This window comes from Castanea sativa, chromosome 10, assembly GCF_040712315.1.
Source record: "Castanea sativa cultivar Marrone di Chiusa Pesio chromosome 10, ASM4071231v1".
NCBI classification, from domain to species: Eukaryota; Viridiplantae; Streptophyta; class Magnoliopsida; order Fagales; family Fagaceae; genus Castanea; species Castanea sativa.
In genome coordinates this window covers 22,575,791-22,598,275 of record NC_134022.1, presented here as the reverse complement: position 1 = coordinate 22,598,275, position 22,485 = coordinate 22,575,791, and the positions used below count along the sequence as shown (strand labels likewise).

Below are 22,485 nucleotides of genomic sequence, written 5' to 3'. Positions count from 1 at the left end.
TACAATTTTTTTTTCATAATTCGATAAATACCACAACGGAGATATATAAATAACAAAAATTGTTATACATATTCAATGTTATTTTCATATGTATGTAAAATTTATATAATAATATTATTATAACTTAATTGATCATTTTGAATATTTCCAACGAATAAATCAGGATTTAAATTCTTCCTCTTAACTCACATAAAAAAAAAAAAAAATCTTCCTCTTAACTGATGTTGATTTTTTTTTGTTGTTGATGTGAAATGATGTTGAATTATATATATATATATATATAAAAATCTATATGATAATATAAAAATTAAAGTATCTGTCATTTTTGACAAACTTTCTTCCTAATATTCCTACCTAGATGAATATTGGAGGAAGATATTTTACATTTAACAAACATAATAAAAAAATATAAATAAAAAATCTTAAAAAAAGTGACACACGCACACACAAAGCTTAAAAAGCACAAAAACCAGACCGTACAGTTTTAAGACACACTCACAGAGAGAGAGAGAGAGAGAGAGAGGAGAGAGGAGAGAGGAGAGAGAGAGAGCTCCATTACAGTGAAACCTAGAAGAAATAAAAACTCTTACTAATCTCTCTTCTGCTTCTTCAATACGCGTTTTTTCTAGTTAGAGATCGAGCTCTCTGTTCCTCCCACAACATTATAGGACCATTGTAGAACTGAATTCCTCGTACAACCCAAAACAAAAACAACAACACACGTTTCGTTAAAACCTTGTACAGAACCCAAAACCAAAACAAGAAACAAGAAAAGCAAAAAACCCCCCCCCCCCCCCCCCCCACAAAAAAAAAGAAGAAGAAACGAAACCCGTTTCGAAATGGAATTGTATGGACGAAACTCGGCGAGAAATGGGTCCCAATCGGGTCAACAACAACAGCAACCCGAGTGGACCCCTTCTGGTACTGAGACTGGACTCGAAGGTACTTCCTCATTCGCCTTTTGAATTCGAATTTCGTTTTTTTTTTTTGGGAATTTGGGGCTGTTTTCTAGGGTTTTTGCAATGTGGTTAGGGTTTTGTGATAATTGATACTAATTTGAGGTTTTGTTTGTGTGTGAAATTTGTAGAGTCGATGTGGCACTTGGGGTTGAGGGGTAGTGAATCGTACCCGGAGAGACAGGGGGTACCCAATTGTGTGTACTATATGAGAACTGGGTTCTGTGGATATGGTAGTAGGTGCCGTTACAATCACCCTCATGATCGCGCTGCGGTAAAACTGAGCTCTTTTTGTTGTAAATTTATGCTCTTTTTGTGTTTTTTTTTTTTTTTAATGTGGGTTTTCGATATTGTGCGTGTTAGTGAACTTAATTTTGAAGTCTTTTAGGTGTTATTGCTGCAATGGATTATGTTATTTAGCTTATTTGTGCAGAATTGGATGTGTTTTTTAATGTGGGTTTTCGATATTGTGTTTGTGGATCTCAATTTTGAAGTTGTAGGTGTTATTGATGCAATGAGTTATGTTATCTAGCTTAATTGTGTAGAATTGGAATGTTGTGCTCTGATTCTGTGAGAAGTTTTGTCAGAAACTCGGTGTATGTTTGGTTGCTGTGGAATCTGAGGATAGAGAAAGGAAGTAAAGATTGGAATTTAATGAGTTATGTGCCTTTTTGTTTGTTTGTTTATTTGTCTTGTTTTGTTTTAGTTTTTAGAGAACAAATTTTCATCTGGGTTGAGAATGGTTTTTTTGTATGATTGGCTCAATGAAGCAGAAGTTTGTGTTTCAAATATTAATTGTTTTCATTCCTTTGGATTAACTTGTATTTGAACATTAAAGTTTGAGAATTGTGTTTCTAAATGTAAACTGGGATTAATGCTTCATAGGTTGCAGAAGCTGTAAGAGCTACAGGGGAGTACCCGGAGCGACCAGGGGAACCTGCATGTCAGGTATGTAGTTCTGTAATTATGGATTGTGGCACCTTAAATGGGCTTGTAATGGTTGATAACTTCACAATGTAGATTCCTGGGGAATCTACTTAGAATTGTTGTTATCTGGCTTGTATACTGTGGAATCATTATATATCTTTCATATTTATTGTGTTTGTTACTTAATGTGCAGTATTATTTGAAAACTGGGACGTGTAAATTTGGTGCGTCCTGCAAATTTCACCATCCAAAAGATGGAGGTGGATCCTTGAGCCAAGCTCCACCAAATAGTTATGGATACCCGTTACGACCGGTTTGACTTCCTTTTTTCTTTATCACACACACACACACACTCTAATATCAATATGTTGTGGAAGCTTGAGTATAGTACAATCGAATCACCAGTTTATGTTTTCATCAGGGTGAGAAAGAATGCTCCTATTATTTGAAAACGGGGCACTGCAAATTTGGTCTAACTTGTAAATTCCATCATCCTCAACCAGCTGGCACCTCAATGCCAGCGTCTGCACCTCAGTTTTATCCACCGGTGCAGTCTCCTTCGCTTCCTACGCCTGACCAGTATGGGGGTGCATCTACCAGCTTGAGAGTTCCTAGGCCTCCTCTAATACCCAGTTCTTTTGTGCAAGGGACTTATGGTCCTCTGCTACTTCCCCCAGGGGTTGTTCCTATTCAGAGTTGGAATCCTTATTCGGTATGCTATAAAGTACATGTTGAGATTGAGATATGCCAAAAGTATGTACCTTTTTCTTTATGCCATTGGCGTATTTTGTGCAGGCACCTCTCAGCCCTGTACTATCTCCTGGTGCTCAACCTGCAGTTGGACCAACTCCTCTATATGGAGTAACACCATTATCTTCATCAACTCCTGCACTTGCAAGACCTTATCCCTCGTTCCCTTCTTCGGCTGATCCTTCAAGCAGTAACCAAAATCAACAGTCGTTTCCTGAGAGACCTGGCGAACCTCAATGCCAGTACTATATGAGAACAGGGGACTGTAAATTCGGATCATCTTGTCGATATCATCATCCTCGTGACCGGGTTGTTCCCAGTACTGTTCTCAGTCCCAATGGTCTCCCCTTGCGTCCGGTATGAAATGTTAGTTGTTTCACTTAGACCAATACTTTCCCCTTCTAGCTTGTAAAGTGTTTTCTATGTTTTAAAGAATTCAAAATGATAGAGCATATCAATATGTTCAGAAAAATGTTTGATGGCTACTTATCAAAAAAAAAAAAAAATGTTCAGAAAAATGTTTGATGGCTGAGGCTGTATCAAAGTCCTGGACAATGATTTTTGAGGCGTATCGTCTTGCTGTGCTATATATGTCTCTTGTTTCAATTAGTATGCCTGGAAAACTTGCATTGTACCAGTGCAAGTGAAATTTCTGTTTTGATTTTCTTTTGATTGTGAAGTTACACACACACACACACCTGGTGAGCTTTTAATCCATGACCTCACCCTCTACCTTATTCTTACAAGAGGAAGATGTGCCATTTGTTGAATTGGCACAATTGTTTTCTTGATTATGCTTTATTAGGTTTGAGAAGTTGCTTCTTTTTTACTAAATGTTTTTTTTTTCTTTCTTTTGTTTTTGATTGGTAAGTTATGTACACAATGAAAGGGTTTTGAGCCCACAATCTTACCCTCCAGTCTCATTCTTGTTGGAGGGGAAAGTGCCATTTGATTTGAAGCTCAGTACTCATTAGTCATTAGTGCTTCTCCACTAAATATGGGTTTACTAATTCTTCTTCTTTGTAGATTATAATATCATTTTGTTTTGAACATGTAACGCTTATGAAGCAGTAAATATCAATTTGAACTTAGAAGTGCCTTATATTTCAATGAAGGGTGCACTACAAGACATTTGGTAATATCTTGATTAAATGGGGGATTTTGTCAATAATGAAATTTTGCCAATGAGCTGTAATATAAATAGCACTTCCTTCCATGAAATGGGGTGGAGAGTGAAGTCATGCTTGTAGCTCACTAGCTGTATGTGTAACTTATCAAAAAGAATGTCTGTTCTTGTATGTTAAAGAAGTGGTTTTGATCTGTATACGTGCTTTCAAAACAAAAAAAAAAGAATTATATGTTAGAATATAGATTGGTTTTGCTTTGCTTGGTTGAATATTAGAGTAAGGATGACAAGAAGGTAGCTCTATCGTTTATCAATCACATGGTTTATATTTTAGCTTGTGTCTATTTTCATAGCATTGCATTTTTGGTCCATGAATAACACCCACTGCTTCCCACAAAATCTAGAGCATGCAAATTTATGTAATGGGGCTTTAGCATTGACTGGAATTGTTTTGAGAAATCACTTAATATTGAAAATGACCTCTGGTATCATAGTTGGGGAATGAGTATGTGGTGGTAAGTTAGCAATTTTATTTTTTGTTTTGGAGCAATTGAATTGATTGGATTAGGAGGGTATGTTAGAGAGCATGTGAATTCAGGTTGACTTGGCTATCAAAATCCATCTTATAAACCACCCCACCCCCCCACCCCCCTTCCCCCTGCGGCAGGTGTGGTCTCAAAAAAAAAAAACTATGAGTGGCACTCTTAAATGATTGACTCAATCATGTTTATTTCTTGGTCTTTATGTTTACTAGGAATAGTTAGTGAGCTAAAAAGACATTGTAATAGAAAATTACTGTGGCCCTGGATGAATTGTTTACTAAGGCAAGTTGATGTATCGAAGAAAAAACCCAAGTTGACTCACAAGAGCAGTTGTGTTGGATGTTGCTATTATAATAGTTTGTTGTAATAAAAAAGGCAATACAAAACAAAATATTGTTTTTCTTTCTTCAATTTATAGATCTACTATAATACTGAGGGTTTTTTGTTTTGTTTTGTTTTTGTTTTTGTTGTTGTTGTCAACACTTTTTGCTTCTGAAAATGCTTTCATGTTATAGTTCATTTTTTATTGGTAAATATACGTATGATGTATGCCCTAGTGGTCTTGAACGCATTGCTTCTCCCCCACCCTTGTGAGTTGTGAGTATAAACATAAGGATTGTTAAGTGCTGAGCCTCGGGATAATCTTATTGAAACTTCGTGATAATTTCTTTCCATTATTATAGGCATGACTTGTAATAGGGAAGAAGAGAGAGAGTAGAAGAGGTTGGTTACCAATCTCATCATAAGTATACCTTGTTGCTATTTTGTACATCCCCTCCCCCTTCTTCTCTGTTGGGTAAGAAAAAAGAAATGAACTTATCAAGCTCTACACCTCATATGTGCACCACATCTGTCTCCCAATAATGTATTACACCTCAAATTAGCTATGAACAGATTGCCTTCAATTTTTTATTCACTATTTCTTTCTGCACCATTTTAGTTTCCAATGTTCATATTGATGCCTTGAACAACGAATGTATCCCTTGCTTCCGACTATATTCTAATTATGCTTAGCCGTGGAGGCTTTCCAAATCAAAATGATTTTTTTGGAACATTTTTTAATATTTGTTTCATATTTTTTAAACAGGGGATACAACATTGTGCATTCTACATGCAAAATGGTCATTGCAAGTTTGGGTCAACATGTAAATTTGATCATCCGATGGAGACATATAGTCCGTCAGCATCATCTCTCATCGATATCCCAATTGCTCCCTACACAGTTGGGTCTTTGCTAGCTACTGTGGCTCCTTCATCCTCTTCTTCAGAGCTTCGACCTGAACTGATTTCAGGTTCTTATCCAACCAGAATGCCTTCTTCTGGGAATACCAGTAGTTCAGTTGGTTTAATTTTTTCTCAAACTGGGTCAGTTTCACTTTCTGAAGTGCAACATTCAAGTCAAATTTCTTCCCCTTTAAGCGGTGGCAGAAGCACAAGACAAGGTGGTGAGGTTCGTCGTTCAAGCTAATGCAAAACCTAAAAGAGCCATTCTTCATTATCTTCTGAATATGGTTTCAGCAGCATAATTGTGCTTCTGTTTATAGATCTCTGTAAGTCTTTACTAGTCAATTCTCTCAATTGTGTAGTTTCATTTTGCACTGTTAAGGACAATCAACCAATTTGGTTTACCTCACACTTGGACTCATCATCTCATGTCATCTATATACATCCATGAATATCTATACGTTATAGTATTCATACATTTATATAAAACTGAGGAAGTGTCTTTAAAGGTGTTTCCCACTTGCTGACATTGTCAAGAAGGCCTGAGGTGGTTGCTGCTATTTACATGAATGCTAACTGGAGGAAAAGTCCAAAACCTATTTCTTGCTGGTGATGGGGTTTCATTTATTTTTTCATGTAATGAAAGGAGGGGTTTTTTAATAGAGAGAGAGAGAGAGAGAGAGAGAGAGAGAGCAATATTTTTGAAGTAGTTTTCAAAGTTCAAAACTTCAATTAACAAATGCAAAGTATCTTGAAAAAAATGTCAAAGAACATTAGTCATTATAAAGTTATGATTACAACCTCACCAATAGGAGGTAGTGAGTTATAGCTTTTTATTCTTATATATCAAACAGACACTGATACAAGGATTTGTGAAAAAAAGAAGTCCTAACCCAGACCCCATCACACTTGCAACAGAGAAAGAACAGTGGTGTCGTAATTGATGAATGAGTGACAGTTGATCATCAAGGCTTTCCATTTTGATCCATTAATTGCTCCGAAAATCAATGTTGATTTTGAAGTGTTATAATGAGAGAACGTTAGTGGTGATGACTGATGAGAGGCAAACTCATAGGTACTTAATTTAGGAAATCAAAGGTGGAAGTCTAACTATTGAGATGAGAATTATTGTTTCACTTTTACCCTAAAAGTTTGAAATAACTGTAACTAGCTTTAGCATTTGAGTTTGTTCAAAAATCTTCCCTTTGTGAGCACTTGCATCAGATTGTGCAAAATACTTGCATCGGTTTGTGCAAAATAGTTACGTAAAATTGTGCAAAACCTATTCAGAGTTATTTTTTTTAAAAAAAAATCCTTTTCTTTACGTGAAGGAAAAGAATGAATAATGACGGTAGTGTATGAAGAAAAAGAAACAATTAAAAAAAAATTAAAGAATTAATATTATAATAAAATAGAATTTAGAATAGATATTGTGATGTAAGTGTTTTTGAAAAGTGGTTTAGTAAAAAAAAAAAAAGGCCTTATAAACAAGAATTTTTGTATGGTTGGAGGCCGTAACACATTGAGTTTAGGATTCTTTTGGTTATATATGATTGCTAATATATGCACTGAAAATTAGGAAATTGTGTATTGAAAATTTATCATCAACCACGGATCTGATCAGGAACAATGAGAAAACAATTATAAGTTAATTGCATGGGAAAAGACAGGCCTAAGAAATATATTAACTCTTTTAGGGTAATAAGGTTGTCCTTTTTCTTAGAGTAAAAAATATGCATGGAAAATCCTCAGGTGTTTCTGGTAGAGAATGAAAAATGTAAAGACTTATTATGAAAATTTGTCTTGCATCTCCAATTTTTTTGACTTGACAAAATTATTTCGTAACCTTACCTAAACTTACCATTACAAAAATTATTCTTAAAGCAGGATCTTAAAAAAAAAAAAAAATTTCTTTGCCCAAACCAACTGCGAAATGGCATTGTCGAATTTCGGGTATGATCCTAGTAGTATCATATAAGAGAATTTTGAATTCAGATGTCTGTATCTAACAGGAAAATTATTAGAACATCATAAAGGAAGAGAAATTTTGATGTGGTGCCACAGAGAGAGTTCTCATAGAAAAGAGTTTACATGTTTAACTGAATATTAATAATCCAAAATCAACAAAAATATTCCTCCACAGCTTATGCACGAAATCTTTTTTCTTTTTTGGGTAACTCTTCACGGCTTCACTTATGCACGAAATCTTTTAAGATATGGTTTTTTGGTTCTAGCTTTGCATTCCTTTGCCAATTCACTACTGCTCTATGAACTGTAGCATTTGCCTCTCGTATCTCCTCAGCAGAGAACTTGTGTTCTATAATTCCCAAAGGTCCAGGCTGTAAAACCTTTACCACAGTTTCCATCTCTTGCTCCAGCTGCCTGCACCAACAGGAAACATCTTGTACAAATGAGTGAAAATATGCAATGAATAAGCACTAGATCCTTTAAGAGTATAACTTGCATAAATATAACAAGAAAATAAACAATCCATTGCACAATTCAAATACAACATGGAACGATTGCTGCACTTTCATTTGCGCGAGAGTGTGTATGTATTATAGGGCAATAAAACAAAATGGAAGCCATCAAAATCATTGATAGAACTAAGTTTCAAGCAAGGAAATCCAACAGAACCTTAAAACCAAACCAAGCAGCTAACTAGACAATGCATGCACGCTTCAATGAAGCCCTTCAAATTCTACAAAACATTCACCCTTCCAGTCATTTAAACATGAGAGTTGTTATGTCCATAACATTTTCACAACAAATCATAGATAATTAATTGTTATTGGTTCTAATTTGAACCTACCATTGAAATTACTTTTCTACCTACCAATAACAACCGTAACAATTTGCCACACATGATTTGTTGTGAAAATATTATGGCAACATTTCTCTTTAAACATACAGCGGTCATTATCATACCTTACTATACATCAGGATGCCAAAGAGAAATGATATGTCCATAACATTTTCATAACATTTTTACAACACATCCTAAGTGACATGTTGTTATTGGTTATTATTGTTGAGATAAAAAAGTAATCTTAATGTTAGATTCAAATTTAAACCAACGACAATTAACCGGCTATAATTTGTTGGGACGTAGTATCTCTTGGATGCCAAAATGTCAAGCAGCAGCAATTAAACAAAACCAAAGCCATCAAAACAGTTGATCTTCTGTGATGACATGACATATCTTATGTGATCCCACAACATACAAAACACCAGGAAAGACTAAAGACCCAATTCATCATTTCAAATTCTATGAAAAATCTAACCCTTTTTCAATTGACAGATTCACGTCATCAAAAAACAACTGTCAGCAATAGTTTTAAAATGACAACATCTAGTAAGAAGTGATATCTTATGTAACGGCTATATGCAACATCATTCTCACATGTATGTATGTCGGGTTCTTAACCGGCGTCAAATCCTCAAACATGTTAGAGGTGTAGTACAACATCACATTTCTTATATATAAATCCACACTTTTACAAGCCAGTAAAGCCCCCAAATGGAGTCCTCCAAATTCTACAAACATGGAATTCATACTTACTAGTTCTTCAAAATGTATCTTCTATTATTATTGAAAGTATTCCACACACACACAGAAATTGCAGAACCCTAATATGAGTAAATAGAATAAGGTCTGGTACTTATAAAAACATATTTTCCGACATTTTCTCAGAATCCAAACAGAGATTTGAGAGTACCTGAAGAGCTTGGAAAAGGGCAAGGAGTTTCCGATACGAGATATAGATATCGGCATGTCTATTCTACTGCCACAAAACGCAGCGTTTCAGTGCTGAAGATTTTCAGGGAGTATCAATGGCTTTTGGCTTTAGCGTTTTGAGTTTTTTATGCTTAAAGTTTGAGACGACGCCGTTTAATTCGAATAACCAAAACGGAGCGTTTTGGTTAAAAAAAAAAAAAAAGAAAGAATCCAAAAACGAATGAGCTTCGACTTCACTGGGGATCGAACCCAGAATCTCTGGTTCCGTAGACCAGCGCCTTATCCATTGGGCCATGAAGTCCTTTGTTGATGCCAAGCTTCACCTTTTTACACTAATAGCATATTTCGTTGATTTGACCCAAGTTTTGAATATATTCTGGGAGTCTGGTCTGGGACTCACACCTAGATACCAATACAATTTTGGGTGTCTTTGGAGGTGAGGTTTTGGGTTATTTTTTTTCTTCATTCATTAAGAACTCTTTTTGTTATTAGTCCACTTTATGTGGATATAATCTTATGGTGATGGTGATTTGTTCCTAGATGAATATTTATTTGATTTGGTAAATACTAGTGCACACCATTTTGATTTTGTTATGATGCATTCTATCACTTGTCTTGCTTGCATAAACATGGGGAACTAACACTGATATTCAGTTTTGAAATGTGTTCAGTGCTTGTTAAGGTTTTTCTAACGTGGGTCTTACGTAATAAAAAATGAGAAAAATGAAGGAAAAAAAAGCATAAAATTACTTATAATAAAGCTAAAAAAATGACATAAAGCTGCAAAAAAAAAAAAGTTAACCAAAAAAAGTAAAAAAAATTTGTTGTTAACGGACACCTTTCAGTGCCCTTTAACACAACCTATTCAGTTTCATTTCCTTATCTCAAGTGTCAGTTGAATTACACGTTCGTGTGTGTGTGTGTGTGTGGCAGGGGGGGGGGGGGGGGTGGTGTGGGGGACCGAAACACCAATCACTTTGGCAAAACCATAAAGCCAATATAAAAAATCAGAATGACAGAAATTAGTGGCAATGACTGAAATCATATCATGACAAAGTCAAATTGTTTTTTTGGTCGAGGTAATTGCGCATGCTCACTAGTTTTCTGTAAAGTAAAACATCATGTTTTGGATTTACCCCTATTTTAATTTCTTCTCTTTTTTTGTCTCACCTTTTACTTGTTGGATACCCATACAATTGATCATATGTGCACTTTTGGCATTTGACAGTTTCAAAGCAATTGGATTTGTCCTCTACTCCTCTCACTTTATACAAGTTCTAAAAATGTGAAATTGTTCATACAAATTCTGATTTGTCCACACATGGCTTAGTAAATCATCTAAAAAGGTCTTGCACCTTGGTTAAGGATGAGATAGCCATGATGTTTTGTCTCATTGACTGGTTTGTCAGTTGTCACCGACACATACAAGTACTAGATTCAATTTGCAGAGATTCAACAAATCAACAAGCAGCATCTTATCTGTTTGAGGATGCAATAGAAATGGTGTGCTTCATCAAGTAAGAATTTATGTTAATGAAAATATCCTTCACTTGATCAAATGGGAAGTTAGAAGTAGAATTGAAGGGACCCTATTTTACTAATTCTGTCCAAAACAGAGTTTTGTGTTGTGTATGGGGAATTCCAGTTTTGCTATTAGGTGTTGTTACTTTAACTTTTACTCTTTTCATTTGGTGCAATACAATCTTCTCATTCATCCAAAAAAACAAAAGGAAACATTTTACTGTAAAACATTAGGGATTTTGCATCATTAGCTGAAAATTGTGAGGCTACAAAGATGATGTTAGTACTCCACAACAAATGCTCTTAACATTTCTGAGAGGCATGGGTGATTCCAAGAGTTGCTAGTGAAACTAATACCTTGAAAAAATTTGATGTTACAAAAGATTTCCTTCAAGATTCTATTTCAATATTCTAAAAATTCTCACACGCCCGGACATACCTTTTGAATACAATATTGATTGAGTGCCTGCCTTCAAAGCTCCATGGAGAAGTCAATGGTGTGATCTCACTGAACTCAGCAACTCAGAATCAACACTCAAAAACTATCAATCTGACAGTAGACACAACCACACTAAATATACTATACACTCCTGCTTATTTTACACTATACATAGTCATGAAACTGAGTGACGCCTTCTCTTCTGAAATGGAAATCGACTCTCTGAGGTAGCCTTACCTCCTATAGGCTTAATGCTATTAATCCGAAACAAGGAATTGAGCTTGCTTAATTTTTTGGTGAATGATTTAAATAGCTTGTTGGCAGGATGGGTTTTTACAAGCTCCTGTTTCATGGACACATGATCCTTCTCTAAGTCCGTTAGCCTCATTCTCATTCTTGCAACTTCAAGCTTCAACTCTCGGTTCTCTCTTCTCACTGATGCATAATTGTCTCTTGGTGAGATGGCTCCACTTCCAGCACCGCTGCCTGAACGTTGAGGGAATTGACCATTGATTGTGCCAAAGAAGAATTGGTTATGACCCCCATTCATAGCATTCCGAAGCCTGATTTGCTCAAAGTAAAGGACTTGGACCGCCATTTGCACCGGTAACCTTTCATTTTGTGCAGCATGACTGCAAGCTTCTTGGGATAGTTTCTGGCAGTCAATTGTTTTACAAAGTCTGTAGCGTTCAGGGTCCTTCATATTTGGATGAACCTGCAATTGGAAGCCCACTTTATTGCTCAAAACCTTGCAATGAAAATTCTAACTGCAAGTATTGTATGCTGTTGATTTTTTCAGAATTTCATTAAGGGAGAGAGAGAGAGAAAGAGAGAGAGGGAGGAAGTAGCTTACTTTTAGGAAGATATCCACAGCTCTGTACAATCCATCACTAACTACACGTGCATGATCTGGAAGCAGTTCTGCCAGTGCTATGAACTTTGTCGGCGTCAAGTTTGAGTCTAGTGCAACTTCTGCAAGATAATTGTCCAATAACTTTGATACCTTGAGAATTGAACTCTGTTTAGGAGATCCAGGGCTGTCAAAATCATATACCATTTCACTTTCATCCCTCAAGTGATTATTATCTTCATCGTCATCCTCATCCAAGTTCAGAAAAATAGAGAATATCCTCACAATTGAATCTGCATCATAAAGTGTGCTGTGGTTATTTCCATGTGAATTTGCAGGAATTAGGATGTCTTCAAGAATTGCCTGGTCCAGTTGCAGACCAATTCGCCTCTCCAAATCCGATCTGCAGGAAGTAGATGCTGATGCTGCTATTGCTGTTTTCAACAAACTTGAAAGAAATGCCATTGGAACTTGACTCTTCCTTGATTGTGTTGGTAGTAAGCTAATTATTGCTTCAACAATGACTCTTTGCTTCTTCTGCAATTCCAAATCCAAGAGACTTCCTTTGACCAGGTGGGGGTCCTTGGCAACAAGTCCTTGAAGAGAATTATGGGCATAGTTTATCAAAATTTTGCAAATCATATCCTGTTTTAGACCCTTGGATTTTACTGCAGTCAGAACCCGTTGGAAGAAATCAAGATTAAGCATTGCGAGTGATTTTCCCCACCAGTCTGCTGGTGTTTCTGGTTCCATGTTTGGTATAGTTTTTGAAGGGAAGTTATGGTCAAGCTTTAATAATCCAGAGGTAAGCTGCTCTTTGCATGCATTACTTGCAATTGCATTGATAAGCCTGCTAACTAGGTTGACCTCTTCTGCTATAGGCAATAGGCTTTCACATCGGTGAAGAACAGTTATTGAGCTTGATATATTTGGGAGCACCATCTCCTTTAGATATGCCTCAGTTCGACTTTCCAGGTTTTTCTCTGAAAACTCCTCAGTCATTTCCAGGAAATGAGCTGTGCAACGTAGCATAGCCACATTTGAGAGTGTAATCTCAACATTTACTCCATAACAAAACTTTGCAGCTAGCTCAAATGCCTCTGGTCCACCAGGAACAGCAGGGACATTTATGCGTGTAACTTTTGATTCTTTTGCTTCCAACAACAATTTTCGTATTCTTCCACTCCGAGAAACTAGGGGGAACTGCAAAAAAATCAGGACCGTATAACTTAATTATTTGCAAATTATTGTAATTATAAAGAATAATTTGTTGTTTCATTAATATTAGTTAAATCTGTTCTTGGTGGACGGGTAGTTAAACCAAACAGCTTGAAATTCTCTTGAAGGGGGCATGAATGCAGGACTGGTGTCATATAGATAAGTTCAAATATTGGAGTCTCAAGATTTAATGACAATGTGAAAAAGGATTTATGTACAACACAAACTGTCCTAAAGATACTGCCAAAGTAAATTGGCAGCTGAAAAGTGTAATGCTTGCAGTAATGAACTGTAAATTGCTTAATATACAAAAAAGTATTGCTAATGTTGCACCATCCTTACCTTATGAAGTGCGAAACTTGAGGCTCCTACTTCGACAGTAAGATCGCTAGAAACATCAGATATTGGCCTGCAAGAAAGGAACTGGATGAAGTAGTTTTGAAGAAAGAGAATAATTTCAGAAAAAGAAATACTTGTATGCATACATTGTTGTTAGTGCTAATAATTTAGAAACCTTGCAGGAGCTTCTCCTACCATAAACTTCCATTCCCATGTCCCTATACTGTAGTTAACTTAAGGACTGTGTGATCCATCTTCATTATATGATTGACTTGGATGGCCCAGATAGGGAAAAATTATAACTCAATTATTACAAAATGAGTGAGACTGGAGTCACTGGAGCAGCAGTGCTCTAGACAATATGGTTAGATATGGCGATTTGCAATGGTAAAAAGTTGACTTGAAATTTGTGGTGTGGTTATGGTTTGGCATTAAAAACAATTTGGCCAATTTACTGACTTGTAGAGGTATGATGGGAACCATATGGGTCCCTCTGGATTAATTAGATAGCAGCCCATGCTTGCTATGTTCTATGTAAAGCTAGAAGGCATGTCATGCTCAATGAACCATACTGTAGGACCTGTCCGTACTTGTGTTTGGACTCATCAATAGTAAAATTGCACAAAATTATTGCCCGGCAAACACGAATTCCAGTTCACAATGTTGATAGTGCAGAATGGAATATAGACATTAATCAGTCCAGCCTCGTGCCACTGTCTTATGAGTAAAATGTTTTCTAGATCAAGTTCAGTTGATCTGTCATACTCGGTACTTACTATTATATGCTGTAGTAATAAATTTGGAGGGCTATGGTTTATGCTGATGAAAATTGAAGCCTATCTAACTGTCTGACCTACCAAAAGGCCCTATTCCAGGAAATTGAATCCCAAAACGATGCTGTTTTCAGCTTCTTGTTCATCCATCAGGTTTTGACTAATCAAGATACAGGAAAAAGAAATCGTGACAGTAACCTGATAAAATCCAGAACACTAAGTTATTTCAACATTTCAGACCCCAAATTGTGGTTGAATGTCACAGATCTACCATCTTTGGTAACGTTATGAAAAACGATGATTCAACTTAAATTCTAGAATATTACCAACACACGATAACAACAACCAAGCTTTAGTCCTAAAAATTTGGGGTCGGCTATGGATCGTCAACAATTCAACCACATGTAAAATATTATTAACAGTTAGAGAAAGAAGGAAATGGTAAATTTCAGACCATGTTTTGTTTTGGTTACCTTCTAGGCTACAATTTCTAGCACTTTGCATTACTAATTAGAGATTTATTAAACCAATTTCTTGTATTATACCTTACTGGTATTTCTAGTTCAAGGTTTACAAAAAATATGAATGTAATGGTGAAAAGTCCTCATGATTGAATTTGCAACCATCAATTAGCTACATTATGAGTCGTAGGAAAACATTGCATAGAATGAAACTAAATTACAATATGCAGAGGTTAAGAGTCAAGAAGGAGAAGATTACCATTCTGTGGCATGCCTTATACTGGAGCTTGGGCGAAATGACCTCTTCCCCGATATGCTTGGCTTCAATTCACCAACAGTAACAACACCCATATCTCAAAAGAAGTGGCAATTCTGGCCTGAAAAATCCCACTGACAATTCTGCACCACCAACCCCACTAACAAGTGTCACTCTTTCAAGAAGAATATGGAAACTTTCTTAACAAGCTCTCTCATTTCAGTTTCAAACCAAGACTGAGAATGTTATTCCTTAAGGCCACCCTTCCCACCTTCTCTCTGGAAAGAAAGCTACACTGAGGTGAAACTTGAGTGCCACATGAACCCATGTTGGATCAAAGGGTGGTCATGATGACTTTAAAACATACCTTAATGAGTGTTTATAATGTGGTTAATCTTAAAGTCAAGAAACAATGCAGGTGTGCATGCACTTTTCGGTGAAAGGTAGGGGGACTTGGGGAGTGACCTTCCTTTTACACGGTTTTTGTTATGAGAAATTGCAGGAATCCTGAAGGGTTGCAATGCTTTTGGGGTCTATAATCATGGCTAGTGAAAGCTACCTACAAAAAGATTAGCTTAAATTAAGTTTAAATTATGTGTAAAGCTAATTAAAGTGGAAATTAAGAGGATGAGGTGGATTGCATGTTATAATGAGGACCACTGTACATCCAACTTAAAAACTAAAACTCGCTAAAAAAAAATTCCTTCAGTGTCCTAACCAAATGATAAAAAACAATCATCATAAAACAAATACTTTAAAATTTCAAATGTTATTTTATCTAAAAGTTTCAAAATGTTATTATATCTAAAGAAAAATACATGTGTGGAAAATGTTGTGTTAGCCTCAATCTCAAGCGCAGAACTTTTTTTTTTTTATTTGATAAACACATACATATATAAGGGAAGGAGGATAAAATAAGAAAAATTGCATGTGGCAGTTAGTGTCGCAAAGCAAGTGATAAACTCTTTTTTAATATCACACCTTACTGATGTGGGATGACTCGACAATACTGAGTATTTTTTTTATTTGATAAACACACACACATATATATATATATATATATATATATATATATATATATATGAAGATGATGAAATAAGGAATTCTCAAGGGCAGAACTTTGTTTCATTGCTTTGTGAAATTGTGACCACTTGCTTCTGGCCTGGTTGTGTCCAACACACCAAAAAAAGTAACTTGCAGACAATTGCTGGTGATTTTGACATTTCTGTGCCATAAACACTAATCCCGGGGAAGGTTGGGGTTTGAGAAACTTACCAAGAGCACGGTTCCCATTTGATGTTGATTTTTGTATAATTGACGACCAAGTATACATTTTTGGTCAAAAATAACACACTGACATTATAGATGTGTTACGCACGTAGGCCAGTTGAGTACATATTGGATTACTTGAATTTAAATACTATACACACACATATAATATACTATATGCATTGATAAATTAGTAATAATTTTAATATAATACATTTGCTTACTTTAATTTAAATATTACACACAAATAAATTATTTAACACACGCAGACATACAAATAAATAAAGAAATATATGTATTAAACCATTAATTTATGTAACAAAATTAGTGTATGTACCTGTAGTGCGACAACTGTGGATTAATCATGGCATAAGATTGCATCGATCGAATGGTAATGATGACCCCATCAATTCCTTCCCTTTTGTTGCTGGATGACTGTTAGGTGATCAATAAAACTTGTGGTTGATCATGTGGTTAATATCATTCCATCATATTTACCAAAAAAAAAATAAAAAAATGATGATTTCATCATAGGCCCTTTCTCAACTTTCTCTCTATAAAATATTTGTTTTCTTATTTATTTATTTATTTTAATTTTATAAAGTTGTTAGCATCTATATTGCGGGCAGCCAAAAGAATGGCTTCGATTTTTCTTTTCATTTTTGTATTTTTATTCTTCTCCTCTTAAAAAAGTTTGGCAGGTGGTCCATTTAATTTTTATTCCCATATAGTTGCAAAGCACTGCAATGAATTGAATGCTTGAGCCAGGTGGGTGCAAAATGTTGCAATTGAGTACCCTTAATGCTCCACACTTTTTTTTTTCTCTGACACTTCTGCTCCCATTCTTTTGTGTTCAATTATCCATACAAACTTGAATGTGGACCAATCAATATATATATATATATATATATATATATAAAAGTAGAGACCTCATGTAAAAGTGCATGAGGTTCTGTCACGTGGCGCTTTGTATGAGTATTTTTTCATTTAGTTTTTCACCTCTCATCTTCTTATCAATGATTAGTTTAAGCCATAAATGTAGAAAATTAAAAAATTTGGTTCTACTCCCTTTTTCAACTTCTTGAACTCTTTCACTTTTAATTTCATTAATTTAATAAATGAAAGGTTTTCTCCATTCAATGTTAGTTTTCATGTTCTTTTATATATTCCAGTTTCACAAAATATTAAAAGGTCAAAAGAAAAATAGGACTGGAGAGATAGAGAGACAAAAAGTGAGAAATTAGTGTCAAAAGAGTATGAAATTGCTTTTGGTTTCAGGTGCATATGCTCTAAACTCCTTAACAACATTATCAAAGCTTGATACAATGCTTTCACAATATATGGGGTTTCTAAAAGGTATGTGTTTTTTGTTTTTATTTAAATTTTTGGAAAGTGTTTAATCTTTGTAAGTGATTAAGGTACTCAGATGTAAGTAAAATTAAACTTAAGATACGAAATAGTATAAGTTTATATTTCTATGTTCAATTATTGTTTTTTTTTAATCTCTTCACATGTATATTTAGTTTTAAGAATTAGAAACCTTAAATCTTAGATGTTTAGAATTCAAAAGTTCATGTGTTTTCTTTAAAAAAAAAAAAAAAATACTTCTAAAAAAAGAAAATGAAATAATAAAAAAATTTATATTAGAAACAGTCAAATGTAAGAACTATATACATGTACACGTGATCAAACAAAAAAGGGCATGTAGTGACATTTTTAGAGTCTAATTAATTATTGTTACTTAGGGATATATTGTGTTACAATTTTTTTTCATTCATTATTTTAGTGATGTATAATACATAATCGAAATTAATTTTCCAAACATTATAATACACGAGTATTATAAAATAATTAATAACGAACACGCGCATCGTGCGGGACATTAACTAGTTGCTTCAAAATGAGGAGCCAGCTAGATCCATAAGCATATTTCTTCATGTAATTATGTGCAATAATGTTTTTTTTTTTTTTTTTTTGCTGGGTTCTTGAAAAAATTAAGTGTATCTTCAAGTTGAAACAATTTTTTTCACCAAAAAAAAAAAAAAAAAGTTGAAACAATTTTCTGTGATAGGCTTGTATCTCTTACTATCTTTATCAAATTGCAATGCAAGTGTGCAATCCACCTAACCCAAAACAAGGCAAAAGTACTTTGGACTAAATGGTCTTGGCTAAGTTGGGCTCTATTTCTCTGAAGTTCTAAACTGGTTCTTGAAATGACATGCAACTTAATGCAGTTACAATGCCTAGCTCTTTATGGAAAGCTCCCAAAGATACTTTCATTCCCTGATAATAAAATCCATGTCCCCTCAGGCTTCAGCTATTGTCTATATACTGCATTGAAGCTTTTATTTTTCATTATATTCACCTATTTGACAATTGTTCCCTCTAAGTATTTTTTTAGAAAAAGAAAAAAGACTTGGAAAAAAGCTTTATCAATGTATTTGTATAAGGCCATGTCTTATTATATTCTATGATAATAAATTCTATCAGTAAGTCAAAGTGTGATAATCTTTTGAGAACAGGGCGGCCTCTAAAGATTTATTAATGGTACTTGTCTCCTTAAAAATGGTTATAAACATATGATATTTTTGAGTTTCCAATTCAACTGGCCCAACACTATCTCTTCCCTTTTAGCTTTTGGTATATATACTCGCAACCCCTCCCCTTTTTTAGTTAAATAATTTCAAAGAAGAGAAGGATAGATAACTCATAAATCCTTTACTTATGGGCTTAATGATTATATACAAATGTACCAATTTTGAGTTCAAAGTTTCAAGGACCAGTGATGGTTATTGGTGCCTAAAATATATTCTCTTATATTATATTGACCTTTTTTTTGAGAAAAATATTAGATTGACCTAAGTAGTTGATTGTAAATGGGATTTTTTTCCCCTAATTTCAACTTTTGTTTTTCACAATTATGCACCATATATAGTGGTTCAAAAAATATTTGTGACTTAAATTTCTAAAAGCTTGGTTTCCTATATATATATATATATATATATATATATATGCCATAAAATTGGATCCAAAAAAAGAAAAAGAAAAAGGACTGCACTGCAATGGCCAAAAAAACATATATATATATATATATATGCCATAAAATTGGATCCAAAAAAAGAAAAAGAAAAAGGACTGCACTGCAATGGCCAAAAGTTTTTTTGTTATTGTTTTTGACACTAAGGTAAGGTCATGAAAGGAAAGGGAGTTGAATCATTAGTGCAGGTATGCAAAGCTGGTAGCCATAATTATGGTGTACCGAAAACATATGCGCCTACCCTTTTGAATCTTCTAGAACGTTATATTATATGCTGCACTGCATCACATGTACAAGGATGATTGCATGGTTCATTATAATATGATCCTGAGAATAAGATCATTCACCGTCGCTAACCAAATTAAAGTTGGCACTAAAATGTGCATGCTTTATATATGTTTTGTCAAATGTATTGTATAGTATTATCACATCATTACATACACCCAAAATTGGATAATTATCCTTTAGATCATAATAATATATGATGATCGTGTGATCTTAATCATGGGAATGTGTTAATTTGGCAAACATATTGTTTAGCCTCTCTTTTAAGTTTTAACTATTAATTTATATTAACAAAATGATTATAATTTAGTATTTGTCTCGCTTAAATAATGCTTTTGGAGGGATGGATTTGGAGATTGCTTAAATTTTTTTTTTTAATAGAGAAATGGTCATTCCAAAGAGTAAAAACTTACAAAATATTCAAATAACTCAAGACTTTATCGCCCTTTAAAAAAAAACTCAAGACTTTATCATTAGTTATTACATGGAAGAGGTATAGATGATGGTTAGAAAAATAATATGGGGTTAATATATATATATATTTTTCACATTTTGGGAAGGTAAAATAATAAGCAGCTTTCAGTTTCACTATTAAAAAACCCATCAAAATGGGGACAAAAAATGTTTCATTGTTAAAAAAAGGCTAGGTTATACATGGGCCTCCACATGATAGCCCCTAATCTGATCTCCGGGCTTTACAGTTCACAGATGGGCCTGTTCCATTTCAAGGGCCCCAATGAGTACAGAATACTTGGGATTCTTTATAGCCTCATAGTCATAGAGTTTAGAGTCCCATTCACATCAATGTACCTCTTATTCTTAAGCTATCAATGTGTGACCCAAACAGGTTGAGATGAAATGAATGTTGCTATTTTGTTCAAAGTGAAACAAACAGGTCGAGTGCTGACATTTTGCTCAAAGTGTTTGTTTTGAACCCAAAGTTCTTCTCATGTCAATGATGGCAGTTTGGAACTTCATCATTTTTCAACAAAGTAAAATTGCATTTTGAAGTATAAGCTTTTTAACCAAGATAAAAGTGAATCAAAACAACACACACACATGCACATACTTTGACCAGCCTTCACGCTTAAAAACAAAGTTAAAAGTGGAAGCAAGCTATTGATTTTGTTGTCCCAAGCTAAGACCATGTGGTCACGTGTGCACCAAGGTACCCGTTACAATGGCATTGGATCCGAGATAATATTAGGAAACCCAAATTGAGTATAGGGGAACTTTTGAAACCTGTTAGGAATTCTTTTGCAATGATAATTTGTTGTTTATATTAATTCTTATAAACAATATATATATATATATATATATATACACACACACATATACACATATATATAGTTTGTGAGTTTCAATTAACTCAACTAGTAAAGTTTCTGATAGTTGAATAAAAGATTTGAGGTTTTATTCCTGCCTACACCAAAAACTGATTGGTGTCTTGATCTAATGATGAAGAGCTATCACTAGGAGCGAGTGTCATAGGTTGAAACTCTCTAAAAAAAGACACATATATATTTATAGTTTTTTTTTTCTCAGAAAAAAATAAACTTTATATATTTGGCAATTGATAATATTTAACTATATTATTTTTATAAACCATTCTAGCAAAACTTAATTTGGTCTTATTTGGATTTAGGTCCTTAATAATTCCTATCCTGTTGTAAACTCATAATTATGCCCCCTATCCCTATATCTAATCATAATTTGTTTGAATCGCCTCTCTTATGCTTGATTTAATCTTGAACCTTTCCCTAATTCGGTTGAATAAACAGACTTTCAACAAAGTCTTCTTCGTTGATGATTTTTACTTATTTGCACATGTAATGACAGCTTATTGGGTTGAGTTGGTTTGGTTTTTACCCATGTCATGGTTATGGTCGAGTTGAGTTTTTTCTTCCTGAACTAATCCGATTCGTGCACGCTCAAGCCCAAATAAGATAGGATGGGCTTCTCTGCCATCTAATCCATTTAACTCCACACCTTATAAAGGGTGCCCTGACATGGTGTGGGAGCCACATAATCCTAACTTTTCATTTTATATATAAAGGCCCATGGTTTAGACTTTAGACTATTCAGTAAAGAACTAAGAATCAAATAAGCTTGCTAATAATGAAGCCAGCGAGAAAATGAAAATACAAGGGGGAAAAACTCCTATATACAGTGATTGGATGATCACCATGTTCATTCATCTGTTGTTGTCTTGGACGCCACATCAGGCCCTTGATCACATGCCGACATTGAAACCTGCCAAACAACGTTAGATGAATAACTTAAGGAATTATGGATTACTTGACATCATGGTGTTATCATGCCAACTATATAGAAATTGGTACAAGCACCCAAAACCAGGCAAGTTTGGTGCTTTAGAGATTGATCAAATGCAAAATTATTTTAATTGGAAGTCACCTTGGAGTGATTGACAGATCGGTTTGCAAGTGGCATATTGTCGTGCGCAATGAATAATTTAAAAGGTACAAGACACGAGTCTGCAATTGCTAGCATGAGCGAGCTGAGAGTTCAGGTACAGGAAGTTGTGTGAGTACCATTTGTACTTCAAAAATTTTCTTCTATAGTAAATTTGCTAATTGAGATTTGCCCCCTAACTGTTTTTACGTACTGTTTAGGGTTTTCAATCATTTTGTGCATATTAGCTGCCTGTATTTGTGTGTGTTTTTATGATTTAGGTGCTATACTATTTGAACATGTTTAACCATCAAACATTGTGATTTGAACCTTGATTAATTAACTATTAAGATTAAGAATT

General features: G+C 34.6%; 3 protein-coding genes and 1 non-coding gene across 6 annotated transcripts; 1 reads left to right on the top strand and 3 right to left on the bottom strand.

Moving 5' to 3' along the window:
- Positions 1 to 486: 486 nt before the first annotated feature.
- LOC142613838 (zinc finger CCCH domain-containing protein 32) lies at positions 487 to 6,191 on the top strand. Of its 2 annotated transcripts, XR_012840315.1 has the most exons (8): positions 487 to 942; positions 1,088 to 1,230; positions 1,842 to 1,904; positions 2,077 to 2,196; positions 2,305 to 2,595; positions 2,679 to 2,990; positions 5,389 to 5,851; positions 6,035 to 6,191. XR_012840315.1 is itself a non-coding variant. In XM_075786350.1 (7 exons), exons 1-7 carry the CDS (start codon positions 840 to 842, stop codon positions 5,767 to 5,769), a joined length of 1,413 nt encoding a protein of 470 aa, XP_075642465.1. In that variant the 5' UTR covers positions 487 to 839; the 3' UTR covers positions 5,770 to 6,033. The 2 variants fall into 2 exon arrangements, 1 of the variants encoding a protein (XP_075642465.1); XM_075786350.1 differs by lacking the exon at positions 6,035 to 6,191 and having other exon boundaries at positions 5,389 to 6,033.
- Positions 6,192 to 7,464: 1,273 nt separating this feature from the next.
- LOC142613775 (uncharacterized) lies at positions 7,465 to 9,397 on the bottom strand. Its single transcript, XM_075786268.1, has 2 exons — positions 9,245 to 9,397; positions 7,465 to 7,907 (listed from the first exon to the last, which is right to left on the bottom strand). The coding sequence occupies exons 1-2, from the start codon at positions 9,298 to 9,300 to the stop codon at positions 7,715 to 7,717; spliced, it is 249 nt and encodes an 82-aa protein (XP_075642383.1). The 5' UTR covers positions 9,301 to 9,397; the 3' UTR covers positions 7,465 to 7,714.
- Positions 9,398 to 9,492: 95 nt separating this feature from the next.
- On the bottom strand, positions 9,493 to 9,565 carry TRNAR-ACG (transfer RNA arginine (anticodon ACG)). Its single transcript has one exon. It is a non-coding gene; the product is annotated as a tRNA-Arg (tRNA).
- Positions 9,566 to 11,111: 1,546 nt separating this feature from the next.
- Positions 11,112 to 15,591, bottom strand: LOC142611632 (BTB/POZ domain-containing protein At1g03010). Of its 2 annotated transcripts, none has more exons than XM_075783725.1 (4): positions 15,125 to 15,591; positions 13,635 to 13,701; positions 12,078 to 13,277; positions 11,112 to 11,939 (listed from the first exon to the last, which is right to left on the bottom strand). In XM_075783725.1, exons 1-4 carry the CDS (start codon positions 15,214 to 15,216, stop codon positions 11,400 to 11,402), a joined length of 1,899 nt encoding a protein of 632 aa, XP_075639840.1. In that variant the 5' UTR covers positions 15,217 to 15,591; the 3' UTR covers positions 11,112 to 11,399. The 2 variants fall into 2 exon arrangements, with proteins under 2 accessions (XP_075639840.1, XP_075639841.1); XM_075783726.1 differs by lacking the exon at positions 15,125 to 15,591 and adding an exon at positions 13,778 to 14,150.
- Positions 15,592 to 22,485: the final 6,894 nt, after the last annotated feature.

What these genes read in the sequence shown, in the direction of transcription:
- LOC142613838 (XM_075786350.1), top strand. Translation starts at nt 840, where the DNA reads ATGGAATTGTATGGACGAAACTCGGCGAGAAATGGGTCCCAATCGGGT. An exon ending in ACCCTCATGATCGCGCTGCG is followed by an intron (nt 1,231 to 1,841) that starts GTAAAACTGAGC and finishes AATGCTTCATAG; the next exon opens with GTTGCAGAAGCTGTAAGAGC. An exon ending in AGAGTTGGAATCCTTATTCG is followed by an intron (nt 2,596 to 2,678) that starts GTATGCTATAAA and finishes TATTTTGTGCAG; the next exon opens with GCACCTCTCAGCCCTGTACT.
- LOC142611632 (XM_075783725.1), bottom strand. Translation starts at nt 15,216, where the DNA reads ATGGGTGTTGTTACTGTTGGTGAATTGAAGCCAAGCATATCGGGGAAG. An exon ending in ATAAGGCATGCCACAGAATG is followed by an intron (nt 13,702 to 15,124) that starts GTAATCTTCTCC and finishes CCTTTCTTGCAG; the next exon opens with GCCAATATCTGATGTTTCTA. An exon ending in CTGTGGATATCTTCCTAAAA is followed by an intron (nt 11,940 to 12,077) that starts GTAAGCTACTTC and finishes TTCCAATTGCAG; the next exon opens with GTTCATCCAAATATGAAGGA.
- LOC142613775 (XM_075786268.1), bottom strand. Translation starts at nt 9,300, where the DNA reads ATGCCGATATCTATATCTCGTATCGGAAACTCCTTGCCCTTTTCCAAG. An exon ending in CCCTTTTCCAAGCTCTTCAG is followed by an intron (nt 7,908 to 9,244) that starts GTACTCTCAAAT and finishes CTGTTGGTGCAG; the next exon opens with GCAGCTGGAGCAAGAGATGG.